The sequence below is a fragment of the Lipotes vexillifer genome, unplaced genomic scaffold (assembly GCF_000442215.2).
Source record: "Lipotes vexillifer unplaced genomic scaffold, Lipotes_vexillifer_v1.1 scaffold371, whole genome shotgun sequence".
NCBI lineage: Eukaryota > Metazoa > Chordata > Mammalia > Artiodactyla > Lipotidae > Lipotes > Lipotes vexillifer.
In genome coordinates this window covers 1845836-1864232 of record NW_006786304.1, presented here as the reverse complement: position 1 = coordinate 1864232, position 18397 = coordinate 1845836, and the positions used below count along the sequence as shown (strand labels likewise).

At 57.3% G+C, this 18397-nt stretch overlaps 2 protein-coding genes across 3 annotated transcripts; one reads left to right on the top strand and one right to left on the bottom strand.

Annotated features, from left to right (window-relative positions):
• Positions 1-1482: 1482 nt before the first annotated feature.
• TRAPPC6A (trafficking protein particle complex subunit 6A) lies at positions 1483-11369 on the bottom strand. Of its 2 annotated transcripts, none has more exons than XM_007458540.1 (6): positions 11079-11369; positions 3807-3874; positions 3540-3657; positions 2851-2934; positions 2608-2701; positions 1483-1779 (listed from the first exon to the last, which is right to left on the bottom strand). In XM_007458540.1, exons 1-6 carry the CDS (start codon positions 11208-11210, stop codon positions 1748-1750), a joined length of 528 nt encoding a protein of 175 aa, XP_007458602.1. In that variant the 5' UTR covers positions 11211-11369; the 3' UTR covers positions 1483-1747. The 2 variants fall into 2 exon arrangements, with proteins under 2 accessions (XP_007458602.1, XP_007458603.1); XM_007458541.1 differs by having other exon boundaries at positions 1748-1779; positions 11040-11162.
• Positions 11370-12264: 895 nt separating this feature from the next.
• On the top strand, positions 12265-13060 carry BLOC1S3 (biogenesis of lysosomal organelles complex 1 subunit 3). Its single transcript, XM_007458539.1, has one exon. It carries the CDS (start codon positions 12335-12337, stop codon positions 12941-12943), a length of 609 nt encoding a protein of 202 aa, XP_007458601.1. The 5' UTR covers positions 12265-12334; the 3' UTR covers positions 12944-13060.
• The last annotated feature ends 5337 nt before the right edge of the window (positions 13061-18397 follow it).

The window sequence follows — 18397 nt, the reverse complement described above, 5'->3', positions numbered from 1 at the left end:
GGGGGGGGGGGGGGCCCTCTGCTCTCCAGGGTCCTGTCTCCCTGTGGCTGCTGCTGGCGTGATGGGTCGAACAGAGGTTCGTTCCCCTGGGAGATGGGGGAGGCAACCACAGAGCTGTGCCCAGTGGCCAGACACTGCCCCCGGTAGCCCGGCTGTGCCCCTTGCCTCCCCTGGGCTGCCTCTCCCTCCCCTTACCAGGCTTTCAAGCAACTTCCTCCTCCCTGTCCTCTGCTGCTGTAGGACTCTGCCCCCCTCCCAGCACCCCTGCCCCATCGGGGAGGCCAGGCTGGTGTGTCTGAGTGGGGGTGTGGTGAGTGTTGGGGGGAACCTCCAGGACAGCCCGGAGCTTCTTGAGGGCAGGGCTGGGCCGATCCCCCGCCTGTCTGTGCGCCCATGGTTTAGCTGAATGACTGCAATTCATTTGGGAAACATGTGCAGGCTCTGTGCTGGACAGTGCCAGCACCCAGCTGAGGGACCCACGGGGAAGCGCGGCGGGACATAAACAAGTAAACACGGCGGCAGGGCAGGACAAGGCAGTCTAGGCGCCCCCCCACCCCCCCAGGGCTGCAGGCGCCGGGCGAGTGAGCAACTGCTCTGCTCCGAGGGATGTGCTGGGCAGCTGAGGCTGGTGGCTGCTGGACACCCAAGAGGGAGCAGGAGTTTGGGGAGTGGGCCAGGCAGGGAATGGCATGTGCAGATGCACGGAGGCAGGCCAGGGGCCGCGGTGCTCAGCAGTGTGCGCTGGGGAGGGGCTGGATGGGGTGTCTGCAGAGGAGCCCCCCACGCTGAGGAGACCCCTCCTTCTCCCATTTGGGTCTGCCGCAGCCTCGGTGTACAGGTCCGAGGTGGGGGTACTTACCCACATCAGGCAGCAAGTAGCAGAGCCTGGCAGAGTCCAGACGGGTGATGCCCTCGGATGCTACGAATGTAAACATTGGAGGTGGTGGCAGGGGGTGGGGTGCAGGCATGGAGGCCGAGCTGCCCAGGGACTGGTCAGCCTGGCCATTGTTCTTTTCTTGGTATGACTCGCATCCGCCAGGCACAAGAACTGTGTATTCGTGTGTGTGTATGTGTATGTTTTGGGGGAGCTGAGGGCGTCTGGCCCACCTCACCTGCATCCATCCTTGGTCCTGGCAGCCCCAGCCCAGCCCACCCCTGCCAGCACCCTGGGGGCCCTTGGCCCTGCTCCTAGGGAGAGGTCCACTCTGTGGGCCCCGCTGGGAAGAGAGCGGCCCCAGACTTGACGCTGGCAAGGGTGCCAGCGCCAGGGGCCACCCTCCCCTGCCAGGTGTGCAGGGCAGGAGGCGGCAAGCTCCAGGGCTGAGGCTGGGGAGGAGGGGGCCCAGGAGAGGAGATGTGGGATGGGGAGCCACACAGGGTAGCCTGCTTGCCCCGCAGGACCTGTGACACAAACAGTCCCTTTGCAGATGACCCTGCCCCCAGCACCCTGCATGACTCCCACCTTCCACTTGGAATCTGGTCCCACGTACAGAACCTTTATTGAGCCCCTGCCATGTGGAGGGACGTGTCCGATGTGGGCTCCCTCCACACCAGCCCCGACTGGGGCGGGGTCCACCTTGCCCCCGTGACACCCCCACCTCCCTATGACACCCATTTGTTGAGGGCTTGTGAGGCCCTGAATCGGTGGGACCCCATCTCCCCAGCACCAGCCACCACCACAGGCAGCAGCTGGGTCCCCGGGATGGGGTGGCGTGAGGCTCGGCTGGGGGTGGGGCCTGGGGCTCCCTCAGGATCTCTGGATCACCACCTGGAACTTACCTGGAAGACAAGGGCTCGCTTTAGCCTGAGGCTGGGACCGGAGGGGAGAGGCAGCACCCCAATAGCTCAGAGATGTTCATCCCTGCCCTGCGCCAATAGCCTGGGTGGCCTCAGCTGGGCCTCAGGTTTCCTCACCGGTCTAGGGTGGTGATGCTTCCTGCCCACCTGGCCTGCATCCTAGGGCTGTGTGGGTGACTGGGGGCATGAAGGCCAAGCATGTCGGTTGCTGGGGAAGGGGCTGGCATGGGTTTCTGGGGCATGTATTGCTCATATCCTCCCAGGTCCCCTGTGATGAGTGGGCCTGGGGACTGGCAGAGGGGAAGACACCTGGAGGGAAGGGGACTAGAGGGTTGGCTGCGGGCTGCCCCCAGGTAAGGGTGGGGCCTCGGCCTGTCTGATGGAGGGCACTGTGGGCCAGCGGGGACCCGGGGGTCAGGAGGACAGCCCATTACGCCGGCTGCAAGTTCCATGGGGCCTGGCTGCCTGTGGAGCCCCTCAGCACAGCACCAACACAGGTGACTTCCATTATGTCCACCTGGGTTCCCACGCCGGGAAGAGTGTTCGAAACCACTAGACCAGGTCATCGTCAAGGGTTGTCTCCTCCAGGCTGGCATGGCCCAGGGGAAGCAGGCTGCGGGGGACATCCAGGGGCAGGGGCATGGATGCGCTGCACCAGCTGTGTGGCCTGGGCATGTGACTTAAACTCTCTGGGCCCAAGAGTCCCCATCTGTGAAATGGGGCTGGGGTGGCCCGACCCCACCTCCTCGGCCCCCAGGGAGCAGGGGGACTCCTGCCTCACTCGGACGGGAGCGCCCCACCCCAACTCACAGGCGGGCAGGGCTGCCACGGAGGCGGTGACCAGGCTCTTGATGCCCAGGGTGCTGAGGGTGCCCCGTAGGAGGCCGCAGGTGAAGGCCAGGAACTGGGGGCGGGGGACACAGGTCACTGTGGGCAGAGGGGGAAGGCCAACGCCCAGGACCAGGGGGGCCACGCTGGGCCCCTCCCTCTCCTGGGGTCCTGGGATCAGGGAGGGGCCTGCCTGGGGCTGGAGTCCCAGCACCGCCCCCATACCTTGGGCACTTCCTCCAGGTACTGCAGACCCGAGGCCATCCGGATGAGAAGGGGGAAGCTGTGGTCCTGCAGGACGTAGGTCCCCTGGGGACAGAGGAGGGGCCCATGGGGGCTGGGGTGGCGCCTGTACCTTTGTTAGGGGGGCGGGGAAGCAAGGACCCAGGGCCCAGCCCCACTGGGCTGAGGTCTGGAAGGACCCTTCCCTCAAAACCGTGGTGGTCGGTCACGGGCCCGTCCTTCAGAGCTGCAAGAGGACCCACGGGCCTTCGGCCCCGGGCCTGGTGTCCTGCCCCCGCTGGGTGCGTGACCTTCCAGGGTGGTGGTGAGAAGCTGCAGCCCAGGCCCGTGGAGCGGCCCGCCGGGCCCCGGCACAGCACGGGCTCCTAATGGGAACTAGGACCAGGTCCGGACAAGAAGCGTCAGGCCGAGGCGAGGTGCCGCCCGCCACAAGGGGCCTTCTGCCGGCTCTGGGGCCCATCCTGGGAGGCCTGTGGGGAGGCTGGAAACAGCTGCCATGCCCCACGGCAGCCTCCTGGCTTCCCCTGGAGGATGGCACAGAGGCCCCGAGGGGGCCCGTGCCTGCCTCCCAGCTTGGGCAGGTCCCCGTGGCCGGGCTGGGCCTGCTGCGACGGCCCTGCGCGGGGGAGTCCCCTCCCCGGCTCTTTTGGGCCCTGGGCGTGGGCACGCACCTGGTGATTGGTGCGGAGGCTGTCCATCTGCTTTTGGAACACGGCCGCCCACACGTCTTTGCATAGGAACTTGAGGACGTCCAGCTCCTCCCTGAAGGCTAGTGTCTCCCGGGGCAGCCTGGGGTGGGGCCCAGGCCAGGGGAGCAGGGAGCCCCGAGATGAGGAAGAGGGAGGAGACCAGGCTGGGTTCCCGTGTGGAGCAAGGTACCCTCCCCGCCCGCCTGTGCCCAGGAAGGGACCCCACCTCAGCTCCTGCCCACCTCTCACCTCTCGCCCAGGGCCTGGCCCACGCGGAAGCCCATGCCCTCCAGGACCGACAGGCTCATCTTCTGTCCCTAGAAGGCCAGGGAAGAGAGGCGCAGGGGCCCTCGGTCACCTGAGGGAGCCGGGAGCCGCCGGGTGTGGCGGCTGCGAGGGGACTTGCCCGTCCCTGCCCGTGCAGGGCGAGGAGGCCCAGAGGGGAGGGCCTTGCTGCACAGGCTGGCAGGACAGGCCGGCTTTGTCCCTTCACCTCCTCGCACGCCTCCAGAAACCCCATCAGCCCTCAGGACCCGCTCCCCTTCATTCCAGGAAAAACGGGGGTTTTCCCCGGGCTCAGCCTTCACCCTGCTGGTCAAGTCTTTCCTGATAACACCCATCACTTCTTATACGTGCTTTCAGTGTCTGTCCTTACAACACCCTGTGGAGTAGCACTCCCGTTACCCCAGAAACTCAAGGGGACCTGCCCTGGGCGAGTAAGGGGGCCACAAGGCATGGGCCCTGGCCTCTGGCCAGCAGGGGGGCTGAAAAGTCAGCTGTGATCATTAGGCCTTAACATATTAGCCGAGAATCCTGGGAGGGACGCACAGGGGCACAGGGGAGGGAAATGTTCCCTCGGGTGCCCAGTGAAGGCAGTGGTGGCAAAGCGGCCTTCTGGAGGACAGGCCAGGTCTCACGGCGGAGGGGCTGAGGCACGGGGACAGGGGTGGCAGGAGGGCTGCACCTGGTATCTGTCCACGTGCCCAGGAGTGTGGACGGCGAGGCCGGAGGAGAGCTGACCTGTGCGTTTCGATCTGTGTGACCTGGAGAGAGCTGAGCAGGCGAGGGCGGCTGGCCCAGCCTGGGGGCATCAGAAATAGCAGGACGGCCTGTGGTGACCAACACGGGGCCGGGCACACCGGAGGAGGTGCGTTAGAAACAGATGCTGGACGAGCAAAGCGAGGAACTGGGACTCGAGCACACACTGCGCCAAGTGCCCTGTACAGACCCCCTTGTTTAATTTTAACAACCCCATAAGGTAGGTTGTATTTCACACCTGGAGACCAGGCACAGAGGGGTTAGGTCACACCTCCCAGAGGCACCCTCAGCCACGGGGCTGTCCTTCGGACCTGAGCAGGTCTGGCTCCTGCAGGTACGTGGCAGATGGGTGGGCGGCCGGGGCAACACCCCCAGCTGTCCCTGCGCCAGGGAAGTGGCAAGGGCTGAGGCCCGCTGGGGGGATGCGCCAGGCGTAGGGAGGTTGGAGCAGAGGCGGCCTGCGTGCTGGCCCTCTGCTCTGCTGGGCTACGTGATATGCAGGCCCTGTCCCGCTATTCTGTGCTATTCCTGCGGGAAGCGGGCCTGGGGAAGGACACAGCTTCCTGCTGGCGGCACTGGCGTGCGCTCTCTGGTTTCTTCCAGCACAGCAGGGCTGGCCTTGCGGGGAGGGCTTGTAGACTCATGATGTGCAGGATCTGAGCTTGGGGCATGAGAGGCAGAGAGGGGGACATGTGCCTGGTGGCTGGTTCCGGGGTCCGGGGCCAGATCAGCCCCTGACCCCTACCAGCTGCCCCGTGCCTCAGTTTCCTCAGGTGTAAAATGAGGACCTTTCCAGGGTCCTCATGAGGATTAAGGGAGTGGGTAAGTGCAAGCCAAGTGCTCTGAGTCAGGCTCAGGAAGCGTTACTATCATTGTCATTTGCAGCCTCTGCATCTGTCAACCTGCATGATGAGCTGATGGGGAAAGGGAAGGAAAGCCCCATGAAGGAGGGGCTCTGTTCTGTGGGCTGACGGATCTCAGCACCTGGATCACTGCCACCCTGCGTCACCTCCCTCCTAGAGGTGAGCTATCCGAGGGGGCCTGGCTGGGCTCCGCTCTAAGTGCATCTGTGTCCCGAGGGACAGGGAAGACCCCAGGACTCCCCTGTTCATCCCACGGACATTTCCTGACTGGCCTCTGGGAGCTCGCCTAGCAAGCCTAGTGGGGATGACGGGCACCCAGGGGATGACAAGCTGGTGAGAGGGCGGAGGGTGGTGTGACCGGCAGCTCGCTCTACAGCAGCTGTTGCTGTTGGCTCCCTGGTCCCCAGCCCTTGAAAGGGGCCAGTTAAATATCTGCTGCACTGCAGAGACTGGGGGTGGTGGGGAGGCGGAAATAATGCGAGCAGGGAGGAGGAGAGGCAGTGGGGAGGGAAGGGCAGAGGATAAGCGGGTGACTCGGGAGAGAGGGCGGAGGAGGAGGGCGGCAGAACCCCACCTGCTCTCTGGCAGCCGCCTCCCAGGACTCAGCAGTGTTTAAGCCCCAATCGCTACCAAAGCTCTCCAGACACTAGGGGTTCGTCATTCCTGAGGAGGGAGGGCAAGGCGGGACACTCCCATCCCACTGGAAGCCTCTGGAGCCCAGCCCAGAGCCAGTGCATTTCTGGGCTCCCCACGCCTGCCTCAGCCGAGTTGACACAACAGCCCATGGAGAGGAACCGAGATAATGGGAGAAACAGGGGGGAGCCCTCAGAGGAGGCTTATCGGTGTGGGCACGAGGGGCATCCATGAAGCAGGATGGGCACTTGGAGGAAGGGACAGTCGGACAAGGGAATGTTCTTAGAAATGAAATGGTAGCCAAAAGAAACGTTTGTTCATGAGGGAGCTGAAAAAGAGACAAATTTGGAAGGTAGGTAAAACCTCACAGATTGTTAAGAAAAAAGGAAAACCACGAGGTAGGAAAAAAATGAGAGAAAAGTTGACATGTGGAAAGAGACCTAGGAAGTCTAGGATTCCTCTGACTGCGAGAGATGGAACAGTGCTGGAGAAGAAATAATGAAAGGAGCGTAAGAGGAACATGTGCTCTGCTAAAGGCAGATTCAAGCGTCCAGACCGAAAAGGGCCGCAGAACTCCGAGTAGGATGAATGGAAAACAAGTAAACCAAACTGCCTTCCCCCTGGTCCCGTCCTGGACTGAAACTCGATGGAGCTGGGTGGGGGGCTGTGTGCCTGGCCTGCCTGGCCCCTTAGTTACTAGTTATTTGTGAGGTTCGAGCCCCACCCACGGAGCCACTCTGTGCTGGCCCAGGGCAGGGCGTCCCAGGAAGGAGCAGCACTGGTTCCTGCCTTAAGAAAAGCACAGGGATGGCTTCCCCGGTGGCGCAGGGGTTGGGAATCCACCTGCCAATGCAGGGGACGCGGGTTCGAGCCCTGGTCCCGGAAGATCCCACATGCCACGGAGCAACTAAGCCCGTGTGCCACAGCTACTAGCCTGTGCTAGGGCGTCCCAGGAAGGAGCAGCACTGGTTCCTGCCTTAAGAAAAGCACAGGGATGGCTTCCCCGGTGGCGCAGGGGTTGGGAATCCACCTGCCAATGCAGGGGACGCGGGTTCGAGCCCTGGTCCCGGAAGATCCCACATGCCACGGAGCAACTAAGCCCGTGTGCCACAGCTACTGAGCCTGTGCTCTAGAGCCCGCGTGCCACAACTACTGAGCCCACGTGCCACAACTACTGAAGCCCGCGCGCCTAGAGCCCGTGCTCCGCAACAAGAGAAGCCACCGCAATGAGAAGGCTGCGCACTGCAACGGAGAGTAGCCCCCGCTCACCACAACTAGAGAAAGCCCGTGTGCAGCAACGAAGACCCAACGCAGCCAAAAATAAATAAATAAGTTTATATATATTAAAAAAAAAAAGCACAGGGAGAAGGGATGACTTCCGGCTTCCCCAAGGTGAATGGCCCCAGAAGACCCAAAAGAACTATGCTGCGTGACCAGGTGAGTGACAGGGTGAGAGCACACCTCCCACCCTGTCGCCGTGTCCTCATGCACCCAGGTGGTGCCCAGACAACCCCAAATCCCACCTTCTCCCCTGACACTCTCCGAGCTCACCCAGCCCCCCTCCACCTGCCTTCCGTCTACCCCTCACCGCTGCTCGGGCTCCTGCAGTAGCACCCTTCCCCACCCAATCTCCATCCAGTCTCATCCACGTGGCCAGGGAGGACTTCTGGAAAAGTAAATCTGAGCCTGGCACACCTCAGTTTAAGCCTTCTGTGGCCCCCACCGTCCTCAGGACAGAGCCCCAGTTCCCGCATGGAGACCCCACTGCTGGCTCTGTGGCCTCGGATGTACTGCGCCCCCTCCAGGGCTCTGCCCCCTGCTATCCACTGTGCCAGGAACTGGTTGGTTTTCCAGGCTCTTGCCTGAGGACAGGACTGTATCTGATGGCTGCTACACCCACCACAGGCCCTCCTGAGAGAAGGGGCTGGCCTGGCACTCACTGGGCCTCAGTGGACCAGGGCCTGCCCAGCAGGGCCGTTCCCGGGCCAGCGGCCAGTGGATGACAGCTCATTACACACACAGAGGGGTTCACTCCTTTGCCCACATATCTTCAAAGCTCCTGAGGTGGACAAGCCACAGCCTCTTCCTCCGACTCCTGGAACTTTTCCCTCTTTGATAACAAAGGCCCTTCGACCTCCCACTTCCTCCGGCCAGTCTTCCATTCAACCCGTAACCGTCCAGGAGAATCCATTCAACAGCCACAAATAACCAGGCAGGACATGGAGATCAAAAAGCCCTAAACATTGACTGTGGCTCCTGGGCGCCTTTGCTGTGGGGACAGAGATGAACCAGCCACCATCGCTTTCCTCAAAGGGCTCTGGGGCAGGTGGGCGGGGCAGGCCTAATGCCACAGACAAGCTCTGGCACGGATGCCCCGAGTCCTGATTTTGCCTTTGATGCTGGCTGTGCAGCGTCGGAGAAGCCCTCCCTCTCTGGTGCCTCAGTCCCTCCCCTGTAAAATGGGATGATGACGTCAACCTCAGAGTGCTGTAAATACCCAAGAAACAGAAGGCCTGCGTGTCGTTCAGACAGGACACTTGCTGGGCCAAAGAGAAGGAGCAGAGAGGGGAGGGGCTGGGAGCAAAAGAGAAAAGACTGCGCGAAAACAGGGCAGCTGCCCACGATGTGCTAAGAAACGGGGCTCCCCAGCTTGAAAGAATGTGGGGAGACGGCAGTCCTTCCCCTGGCTGCACACAGGAGCCACCCAGAAGCTCTGAGGCCTGACGCCCAGGTCACCTCCTGGCCCAGCTCCACCGGAATCTCTGGTGTGGGACCCCAGCATCAGAACTGCAGAGGCAGCTGGGCAGAGAGCCACGCCCAAGGGTCACAGGCGCGTTCGTGCTCTAAAAGCCCTGTGCTGAGCAAAGCTGAGTAACCGCGTGTCCCCCCCACTTGCTTGGCCACAGGAACCCATTGAAATCCTCCCAGAGTGTCAGAGAAGGCACTGAGAAAGACAGACGAGAGTTTATAGCACAGGCTTTGGAAGTGGAAGGCCCAGTTACATTCCTGACTCTGCCACTTGACAGTGAAGACTCTATAAAAGCCTCTGTTTCCTCATCTACAAAGTGGGGAGGATCGTGCTGACCTTTGTGGGTTGTTAGGTGGATCAAATGAAATCAGAAATGTGAAGCCCACCAGGGCACATGATGGGTGCTATTATTGGCCACGATACTGAGTGAGTGCCAGTCCCCGCCCACACCCTCCATGGCACAGGGGCTGCACTCACTTCAGCAAATCCATGCTGAGGACCTACTATGGGGTGATTAACACAGACCCGGTCCCCATCCACACCACACAGCAGGCAGCCTGGCAGAGGAGAGGCTGTGAATCGAAGGATCATGTGGATACATAATTCAGATACATACTTATTGTGATACAAGGATACCCCACTTCCACTGGGGGCTCAGGGAGGGCTTCCCCGAGGAAGGGACATTTGAGCCAAGATCTGAAGGATTAATAGGTGTCAAGGCAGTGACGATGTGACAGGTGAAATGAGCTGGAAGATGAGGGAGGACGCTGGTACAGGGCAGAGAGGAGTGAAGCCAGCCTAAAGCAGGGAGGGGCCAGATGGGAACCATATTTAGACAGCACAACAGGAAGGGCCTGGCTGATGGCTGGAGGTGAGGGAGGAAAGGCAGATGTCAGGGACTCCCGGGTTTCTGGTTTGAAAGCCAGGATGGATGGGGTGCTGAGACACTGCAGCCCCCTCCCCAAAACACAGGCCAGTGCACACTCCCTCTCCCACGCGCTAACGTTCTCATGGCATTTTCCCAAGGTACAATATATACTCATTTATTTATCTGATTTGGCCGCCTACCCCACTATAACGTAAGCTCCAGGAGGGCAAGGGTTTTGGCATGGTTCGCTGAATAATCCCCAGAGCCTACAGCAAGGCTTGGCACCTTGCAGGTTTTAGTGACAGTCTGTTGAATGAATGAACTTGAAAAAACTATGTTGAGATGACAACAAGCAACACCTTTGTCCTCCTGAATTGGGAAGAAAACAGACCAATAAAAATGTCTTGCATATTGAGGATGATGATCATAGAAAGAATAATGAAAAAAGTGAGCACAGCCCCTCTTATTAAGCACCTGCTCTCTCCGTCACCCTTTCTTCTTGGTAACAGACTTTAAAACAAGAGCTCCGTGTTTTGAGGGCTGATTAGGCGCTAGACATCGTACTAAGTGCTTTGAAGTCTGAGCATTTATTTTTCATGAGGGCCAACTTCCAAGATGCCAAGCACGCTCCTTCCGCAGGGCTTCACAGAAGGCTTCCCCCTTCCTGGAATGCTCTTCCCCCCACTTATCCCCGGGGCTTGCTTCCTCCCTTCTCTTCCTCAGAAAGGCTTTCCTCCACCATCCACCACTCCACCTCTCTTCTTTCCCCGAGTCTGCTGAAGTTGTCTTTATAAAACTTCTCACTAGCTGGTGGCACATTCTATTTTTATTTATTGTTTGTTTTGACTCCCGTACTAAAACGTAAGCTTCACGAGGACAGGGAAACAGTGCCCTGAATACAGTAGGCGCTCAGTAAGTTTGCTGGATGAATAAATGTCTCGCTCGGAGTCTTAGGTGCTGTTATGATCTCATTTTACAAGGGAGGAAACTGAGGCACACAGAGGTCGAATCACTGGCTCTCACACCCTGTATGAGTGGTGCAGGCGGCATTCAACCCAGGCTCAATATACAACTTCTCAATATATACCCAGTAATCGTAATTACTGTAATTGCTACCCGCTTACTCTGTGCCAGGCTTTGAGCTAAGAGCCTGACCCCGAACTGTCTCGCTTAGTTCTAGCTGCGACCCTCGAGGCCGGCCCTGCTGCGACCCCGCTTTGCAGAGGCGGAAGCTGGCGCCTGAGGTCGCCCAGCGAGGCAGGGGCGGGGGTTCGACCCGGGCCGCTGCCGCGCCCTCTGCTCCTCCCGAGGCCTCGACCCGGCCTTCCCGCCGCGGCCCTGCCTCCTTCCCCCCGGGGCCCGGCGCTCACCCCGGGGCCGGGGTCCGGATCTTGCGCCCACAGCTCCGCTACCATTTCCGTGTGCAGAAACTCGAACAGTGCCGCGTCAGCCATGCGCCGACCTTCCCTGCCTAACAACCGTCCAGCGCCTCGTGTTCTCATTGGCCCGGCTGGGCAAGCCCCGCCTCCTGCACCTAAGTGCGAGCCCGCCCGCTCTCGCTTCCATTGGTGTTTCGGCCTAGCCCCGCCTTCCTTTTCTGGGCTCTTGTGCGCGCCTGAACTTGGGAGACTAGGGGGAGGGCCTGCTTTGTCTCTATTGGCCGCACGTGACAAGCATCTCCGCCCTTCCCTCTGCTTCATCCCCGTTTCCGGGTCCTCGAGCATTTCCATTGGCCGAGTCGCTTGTTACACGTGACTTCTCGTCCTTTAGAGTCCCCGTTTGTCTACACGCCTCGCAGCACAACCCGGAAGCGCCAGCCCAACAGCTTTCCTATTGGACGTGCCCATATTCACGTGGCTCTTCACACACACACACACACACACACACACACACACACATACACACACACATATGAACACACACACACACACACACACACACACACACACACACACCACCCCCACCCCTCCTCAAAGCTGGTCCTGAGGGCTTGCTTCCTGGTTGGTAGGCGAGCGGCCCAGGTGATTGGCCGCCAACCCCCGCCCAACCTGCTCCCCTATTGGTTGGGGCTGCCGCCTTCTCCTTTCTCGGTAAAGACTCCGCAGTTCGGCTAGGTAGCGGATCCCGCAGGCTGGGTGCTCCGGTGACTCGGTACGGTCTTCGGTGATAGCGCTCCCTACCCCGCCCTTAGTGCACCCTTCCCAGAGTCCAGTTGGGCTGTTACCCTTTCTGTGACCCAGGCACTGGTACCTGAACGGCTCAGGAGCCCGTGTGCTTCCGAATCTGACACAGCCTTGGAGGAGGGTGTGGCCTCTGCTAGGAGGCAAAATCGGAAAGAGCTTCGTTTGGGACTCTGGTTACTCGTGCCTCAGCCTTGATTGAGCTGGTGGTCCTTAGTTTATCCATCAGTACACTGAGGAGGCTGGGGTCCAGTAGCCCCCATCATCATCATCAGGGGTGATGATGCAGAAAAGGAAACTGAGGCCCAGGCAGGGGAAGCAGATGGCCCCAAATTGCTAAGGTAGTCAGTGGAGGAGCTGAGAATCCAGAACTTGCGCCTTTTAACCACGGCAGGGCGCCCGCCTCTCATATCATCCCTTCGCGCGTCTTCTCCCTAGCTCGCGCCATGGCGTCCCAGAGTCGTCGGCGGAGGCCGCTGCGGAGGCCTGAGACGGTGGTGCCGGGGGAGGCGGCCGAGACGGACTCGGAGCTCTCTGTGTCCTCGTCGGAGGAGGAGGAGCTGTACCTGGTCCTCTCGGGCCCGACGCGCGGCCGCCCCACGGGACTGCGGGTGGCCGGGGAGGCCGTGGAGACCGACTCGGACTCGGAGCCGGAGCCGAAGGCCGCGCCAAGGGATCTGCCTCCGCTCGTGGTGCAGCGGGAGACTGCCGGGGAGGCCTGGGGAGAGGAGGAGGCCCCGGCGCCTGCCCCCGCGCGTTCGCTGCTGCAGCTCCGGCTGGCTGAGAGCCAGGCGCGGCTGGACCACGACGTAGCGGCCGCGGTGAGCGGCGTGTACCGCCGCGCGGGCCGTGATGTGGCCGCCCTGGCCGGTAGGCTGGCGGCTGCCCAGGCGGCGGGATTGGCGGCGGCCCACAGCGTGCGCCTGGCGCGGGGGGACCTCTGCGCGCTGGCCGAGCGCCTGGACATCGTGGCCGGCTGCCGCCTGCTGCCCGACATCCGCGGCGTGCCGGGCACCGAGCCCGAACAAGACCCGGGACCGCGAGCCTATCTGTGACCCACTCTCCCGCCTGACTGAGCCCTGGGGGTAGGCCTTGCGGCCTCTGGGACCTGGCTCTGTGCCCTGTTTAGCCACCCACCCATCTTGCTGTCACGCTCAGAGATAACCCCGCCCCCTGGATAATGCTCTGTGTGGTGGGGGGGAGGGGGGAGGAGGGGGGGTTAATGCTGTGCAGCCCTGCCAGGCCCTAGCATCTGATTCCTCCCCCTGGCCCTGGCCCTTGCTCCCTGGTTCAGAGCTTGTGTGTGCCTGAAGCTTGGCTCAAACTCCTGGGTAACTAGCCACTCCTTAATCTGTCTCCATCTTAGCGGTTCACAGAGCCTCACCTCTCCTTTCTGTCTGCCTTCCTCAGTTTGGTTTCTGTTCACAGGGGCTGGTCCTGCTTCTGGCGCAGATTCCCTGATGTCTCTGGCCCTAGTCCCACTTCTGGAATTTTGCCCTCTAATCTGGACCCTTTTTCTGCTCCCCAGGCTTGGCCCTGATTCCATCTCCTCCCTCTAGTCCTTGCCCTTCCGCCTCCCGGCTCCTTCACCTTGGGCTTAGCTCCACCCCCTTGGCCTGATCTTGTTTCCTGGGTCCAGCTGTACCCTTAGGTTTGGTTCTGTTTCTTTTTGCTTCTCCCATCCTGTTTAAAGTATGTACTTAATTATGGGCTCCAGGGACCCCCTATGGTTTTCTTCATCAGGCCCAAGATGAGACCCTCTCTTGACCCGAGGAGGTCCCCCTCCCAGCTCTCCAGGCCCAAGTTGGTGTGTCCTTCCCACCCTCCAGGCCAAGATCGCGCCTTCTGCCCACGTTCCAGGTACAGGATGGGCCTCCTCCTGACTCTCCAGGCTGAGAGTGCCCCCAGCAGGCACTTAGGGCCCGATACAGACTCGCCCTGGAACTTTGGGCACAATATGACACTACTTTGCCGATAAGGAACACATGTATTTTGTTTGGTCACCGTGGTGGTCCCTGGATGCTAAAAGGGCTTGGCTCACTGGCTTGTCTCAGGGCCTGGGGTTAGCGCCTTCTTTCTGCTCCTCACGTGGACCCTCCTCTCCCAGCCCCAGTCCCTCGGTCCCATTCACATTTATTCCCCTCCCCGGCTCCTACCCCACCCTGAGCTGAGATCTGGTACCCCAGGATGGAGAAGTGGGGAAGAACGCTCTATGGCAGACTCATTAAAACTCAAGACATTTATTGATATGGTCAGTTCCTCTGATCTCGCCATCTAAGCTGGGGGCGTGTAGGTTGGTGATTTTGCTGAGAATGTGGGTCCCAAGAAAGGGATCCTTCACGCCTGGCCTATTGAAGGTGAGCCTGTGGCCGAGAAATCAGGGCTCCTAGTTTTTTTGCCCTGGTTCTGCACTTACTTGTATTTTGTTAATTCACCACACATTTGTTGAGCTCCTGTTCTTTGCCTGTCCTTAGCTGGGCACTGGTGGTGCCCACAGGCTGGGCCCTTGCAGAGCGCACAGTCCCCTGGGGGAGACAGCCATTAAAATATTCTTGCAAATAAGTGGATAGTCTTCGTAATTGTAATTTATACTTCAACTATAATTCTCCTGGCGTTGTGATTAGTGCCGTAAAGAAATCTAGGAGCTTTGTGAGGGTGTAACTGAGGTCTGTCTGACCTTGTTTGGGGGGAGTTCAGACGGCTTCCCTGAGGAAGTGATGAGTGAGTCTGAGCCAAGCCCTGAAGGTGTAAAAAAGGTGAAACAGGTCTGGTAGAAAAGAGTTGCGATCAGTGGGAATAGCATATGCAAAGGCCCTGAGTCAGAAGGGGGCAGAGCCTATTTAATAAGAGAAGAGGGTGATATCTTCTATTCTCCACCTTGAGTGGAGAGAGCTGGGGAGATGGGTGTGGTGAGGGTGGTGAGTGCTGTGCTAGCAGGGGCCAGACGAAGCTGAGCTTTTAAATCAGGTAAAGATTCCTGGTCTTTATTGAACAGCCAGTAAACAGAGAATGATGCCATCTGATGAATGTGTTTTGTGAAGGAGACTCTGAGACTGGTGCTTCTGCAGTGTGGTTGCCTCTGATAAATACCCAGAAATACTGGTTTAAAGAATCAAACTTCCTTTTAAAGGTATAGCTGAGCTCAGAGAGGACATGAGAAATCTCCTGGGCCCAAGTTAATTTCTGCTGCACAGCAAAGGGATTTAGTTCTATTCACGTGTATATATACATACATATATGTAGTCTCTCTCATATTCTTTTCCATTATGGTTTGTCACAGGCTACTGAATATAGTTCCCTGTGCTATCCAGTAGGACCTTGTTGCTTATACATTCTGTATATGATAGTTTGCATCTGCTAATCCCAAACTCCCAATCCTTCCTTCCCCTCCTCCTTGGCAACCACAAGTCTGTTCTCTATGTCTGTGAGTCTATTTCTGTTTTGTAAATAAGTTCATTTGTATCATTTTTTTAGAGTCCACATATAAGTGATATCATATGATTTTGTCTTTCTCTGAGTTACTTCACTTAGTATGATAATCTCTAGGTCCATCCATGTTGCTACACATGGCATTATTTCATTCTTTTTTATGGCTGAGTAATATTCCATTGCATATATATACCACATCTTCTTTATCCATTCATCTGTTGATGGATATTTAGGTTGCTTCCATGTCTTGGCTATTGTAAATAGTGCTGCTATGAACATAGGGGTGCATGTATCTTTTCGAATTATAGTTTTGTCTGAATATATGCCCAGGAGCGGGATTGCTGGATCGTATAAAGCCTTGGATCTTAACAGGTGCTGGACCTTGGGCCAAGCACTTATTAGAGAAGCAGAGGCCCTGGCATAAAACTTAGTCCCTTGAAGGGCTATATCTTGAATGAAGGAATGTGGTAGAAAAAAATCTGATTGATACCATTGAGGCATACCTAGGAAACTTGTCCATTTTGGCTTAGGCTCTGGGTGGAGGGAATTTTTCCTCAGGGAATTCATAACCACAGGCTTTTCTTCAGGCCTGATTGGGGTTTGGGTATACCCTTACGGAGCAGTTCAGGAAACCCCAAGCATAGAAATAAACTGAAAGTAGGCTCTGGCCAAAGCCGGGGAAAACACCCTCAACCAGCCTCATGCAGAATTACAGCAGACTAATATAGACCAAACCTAAGTTCATAGTTGAAAACTGCAGAGTGCGACTTCCCTGGTGGTGCAGTGGTTAAGAATCTGCCTGCCAATGCAAGGGACACTGGTTTGAGCCCTGGTCCAGAAAGATCCCACGTGCTGCGGAGCAACTAAGCCCGTGCGCCACAACCACTGAGCCTGCTCTCTAGAGCCTGCGAGCCACAACTACTGAGCCCGTGCGCCGCAACTACCGAAGCCTGTGCGCTCTAGGGCCCGCGTGCCGCAACTACTAAGCCCGCGTGTTGCAACTACTGAAGCCCACGTGCCTAGAGCCTGGGCCCAGCAACAAGAGAAGCCATTGCAATGAGAAGCCCGTGCACTGCAATGAAGTGTTGCCCCCGCTCGCCACAACTAGAGAAAGCCCACATGCGGCAACAAAGACCCAACACAGCCAAAATTAAATTAATTAATTAATTTAAAAAAAAAGAAAACTGCAAAACATACCAGATGATAGAGTGATGAACCAGTATGGGCTGCTGGTTCCCTTCCCCAAATTTAACCTTGGAGAAACTGGAAAAAAGAAAGAAATCCGGATCCGAGGAATAACAAAATGTTGAGAAGTCCTCAGGGACAAAGAGGTGATCTGACATAGTATTCTGCTTCTTCTTTCTTTGTAACAAATGACCAAAAATTTAGTGGCTTGCAACAGTTGTTTTATTATGCCCACAGATTCTGTGGATCAGGAATTCCAGCAAGGCTCAGCTGGAAGATTCTTTGGTTCCTTGTAGTAATGACTGAGGTCACTCAGGTATTCAGCTGGCAAGTGGGTTGGCACAGAGGGTCCCAGTGACTTCACTCAGGTGGCTGGACTACAATGACTCAGAGATTAGGATTGCTGACTGGAGTGTCTGTATGTGGCCTTGAGCTTCCTTCTAACATGGCAGCCCCAAAGTAATCAGATTCCTTACATGGCAGCTCAGCACTCCAGATATATTTCAGTAGACAAAGTAGAAGCCCTGGGGTGTCATGCATGATCACTTCTGCTATGTTCTATCAGTTATTAGCAAGTCACTAAGTCCAGCCAAGATTCAAAGGAGGAGGTGGAGGGGAAGGAGACATAGACCTTTGATGAATGAGAGTATCAGAATTCGTGGATCTATTTTGAAACCACTACAGTTAGATAGGGCAGTGGGTTGTGGACGAGTCGTTGACTTTTTTGGTCCCTCTCTTTCGATGTTGCCTTGGGTAAATGATTGCCTGAGACATAAGAGCATCAGCCACTCACACCCTCTGGGGAGGGTGAGGTCACATCAGGGTGCTCCAGATTCCTATTTTATTTAATGGGTTATAACATATTACTCTCTATTTTGATGCTCAGATTGTGTCCAGTTTGGCCAGCAGGACCCCTTTCGAGCTGGCTTCTGTGACCTATTGACATTTCTTCGCCATTCTTTGAATACTTTCTTGCTGTCTGGCACAGAATGATCTAGGCACATCTTGGTTTTTTTCTCTGCCTCAGCCTTGAAACCATCCATCTCTGCAAGGTTTCTTTTAGGTTTCTTTTAGTGGGAAATGGTGTTTAGAAGCCAAGATGTGGGTGCTGGGTGTGCTCATTGCTAATGAGGTGTTGCTACTCCCAGGCCCTCTCAATGCACAGACCTAGAAGAAAAACACAAACAAGGCAAAAAACAAAATAACTATCTAATCCCTACACCATACACACATTTAAAAATAGACTTTAGGGCTTCCCTGGTGGCGCAGTGGTTGAGAGTCCGCCTGCCGATGCAGGGGACGCGGGTTCGTGCCCCGGTCCGGGAGGATCCCACATGCCGCGGAGCGGCTGGGCCCGTGAGCCATGGCCGCTGAGCCTGCGCGTCCGGAGCCTGTGCTCCGCAACGGGAGAGGCCACGGCAGTGAGAGGCCCGCGGACCGCAAAAAAAAAAAAAAAAAAAAAAAAAAAAATAGACTTTATTTTTAGAGTAGTTCACAGCAAAAGTGAGTAAAAAGTACGGAGAGGTCCCATATGCCCCCAACCCTAACCCTCACGGCCTCCCCCCGCTATCAATATCCCACACATCTATTGTACATTTGTTACAACTGATAAACCTACATCAACATCATTACTACCCAAAGTCTGTAGATTATATTAGAGTTCACTCTTGTACATTCTTTCGGTTTGGACAAATGTATAAATGACATGTATCTACCAGTAGAGTGTCTACAGAATAGTTTCCCCGCCCTAAAAATCCTCTGCGCTCTGCCTGTTCATCCCTCCCTTCCCCCAACCCCTGGCAGCCAATGATTTTTTTAATGTCTCTACAATTTTGCCTTTTCCAGAATATCATATAGTTGGAATCAAACAGTATGTAGCCTTTTCAGGTTGGCTT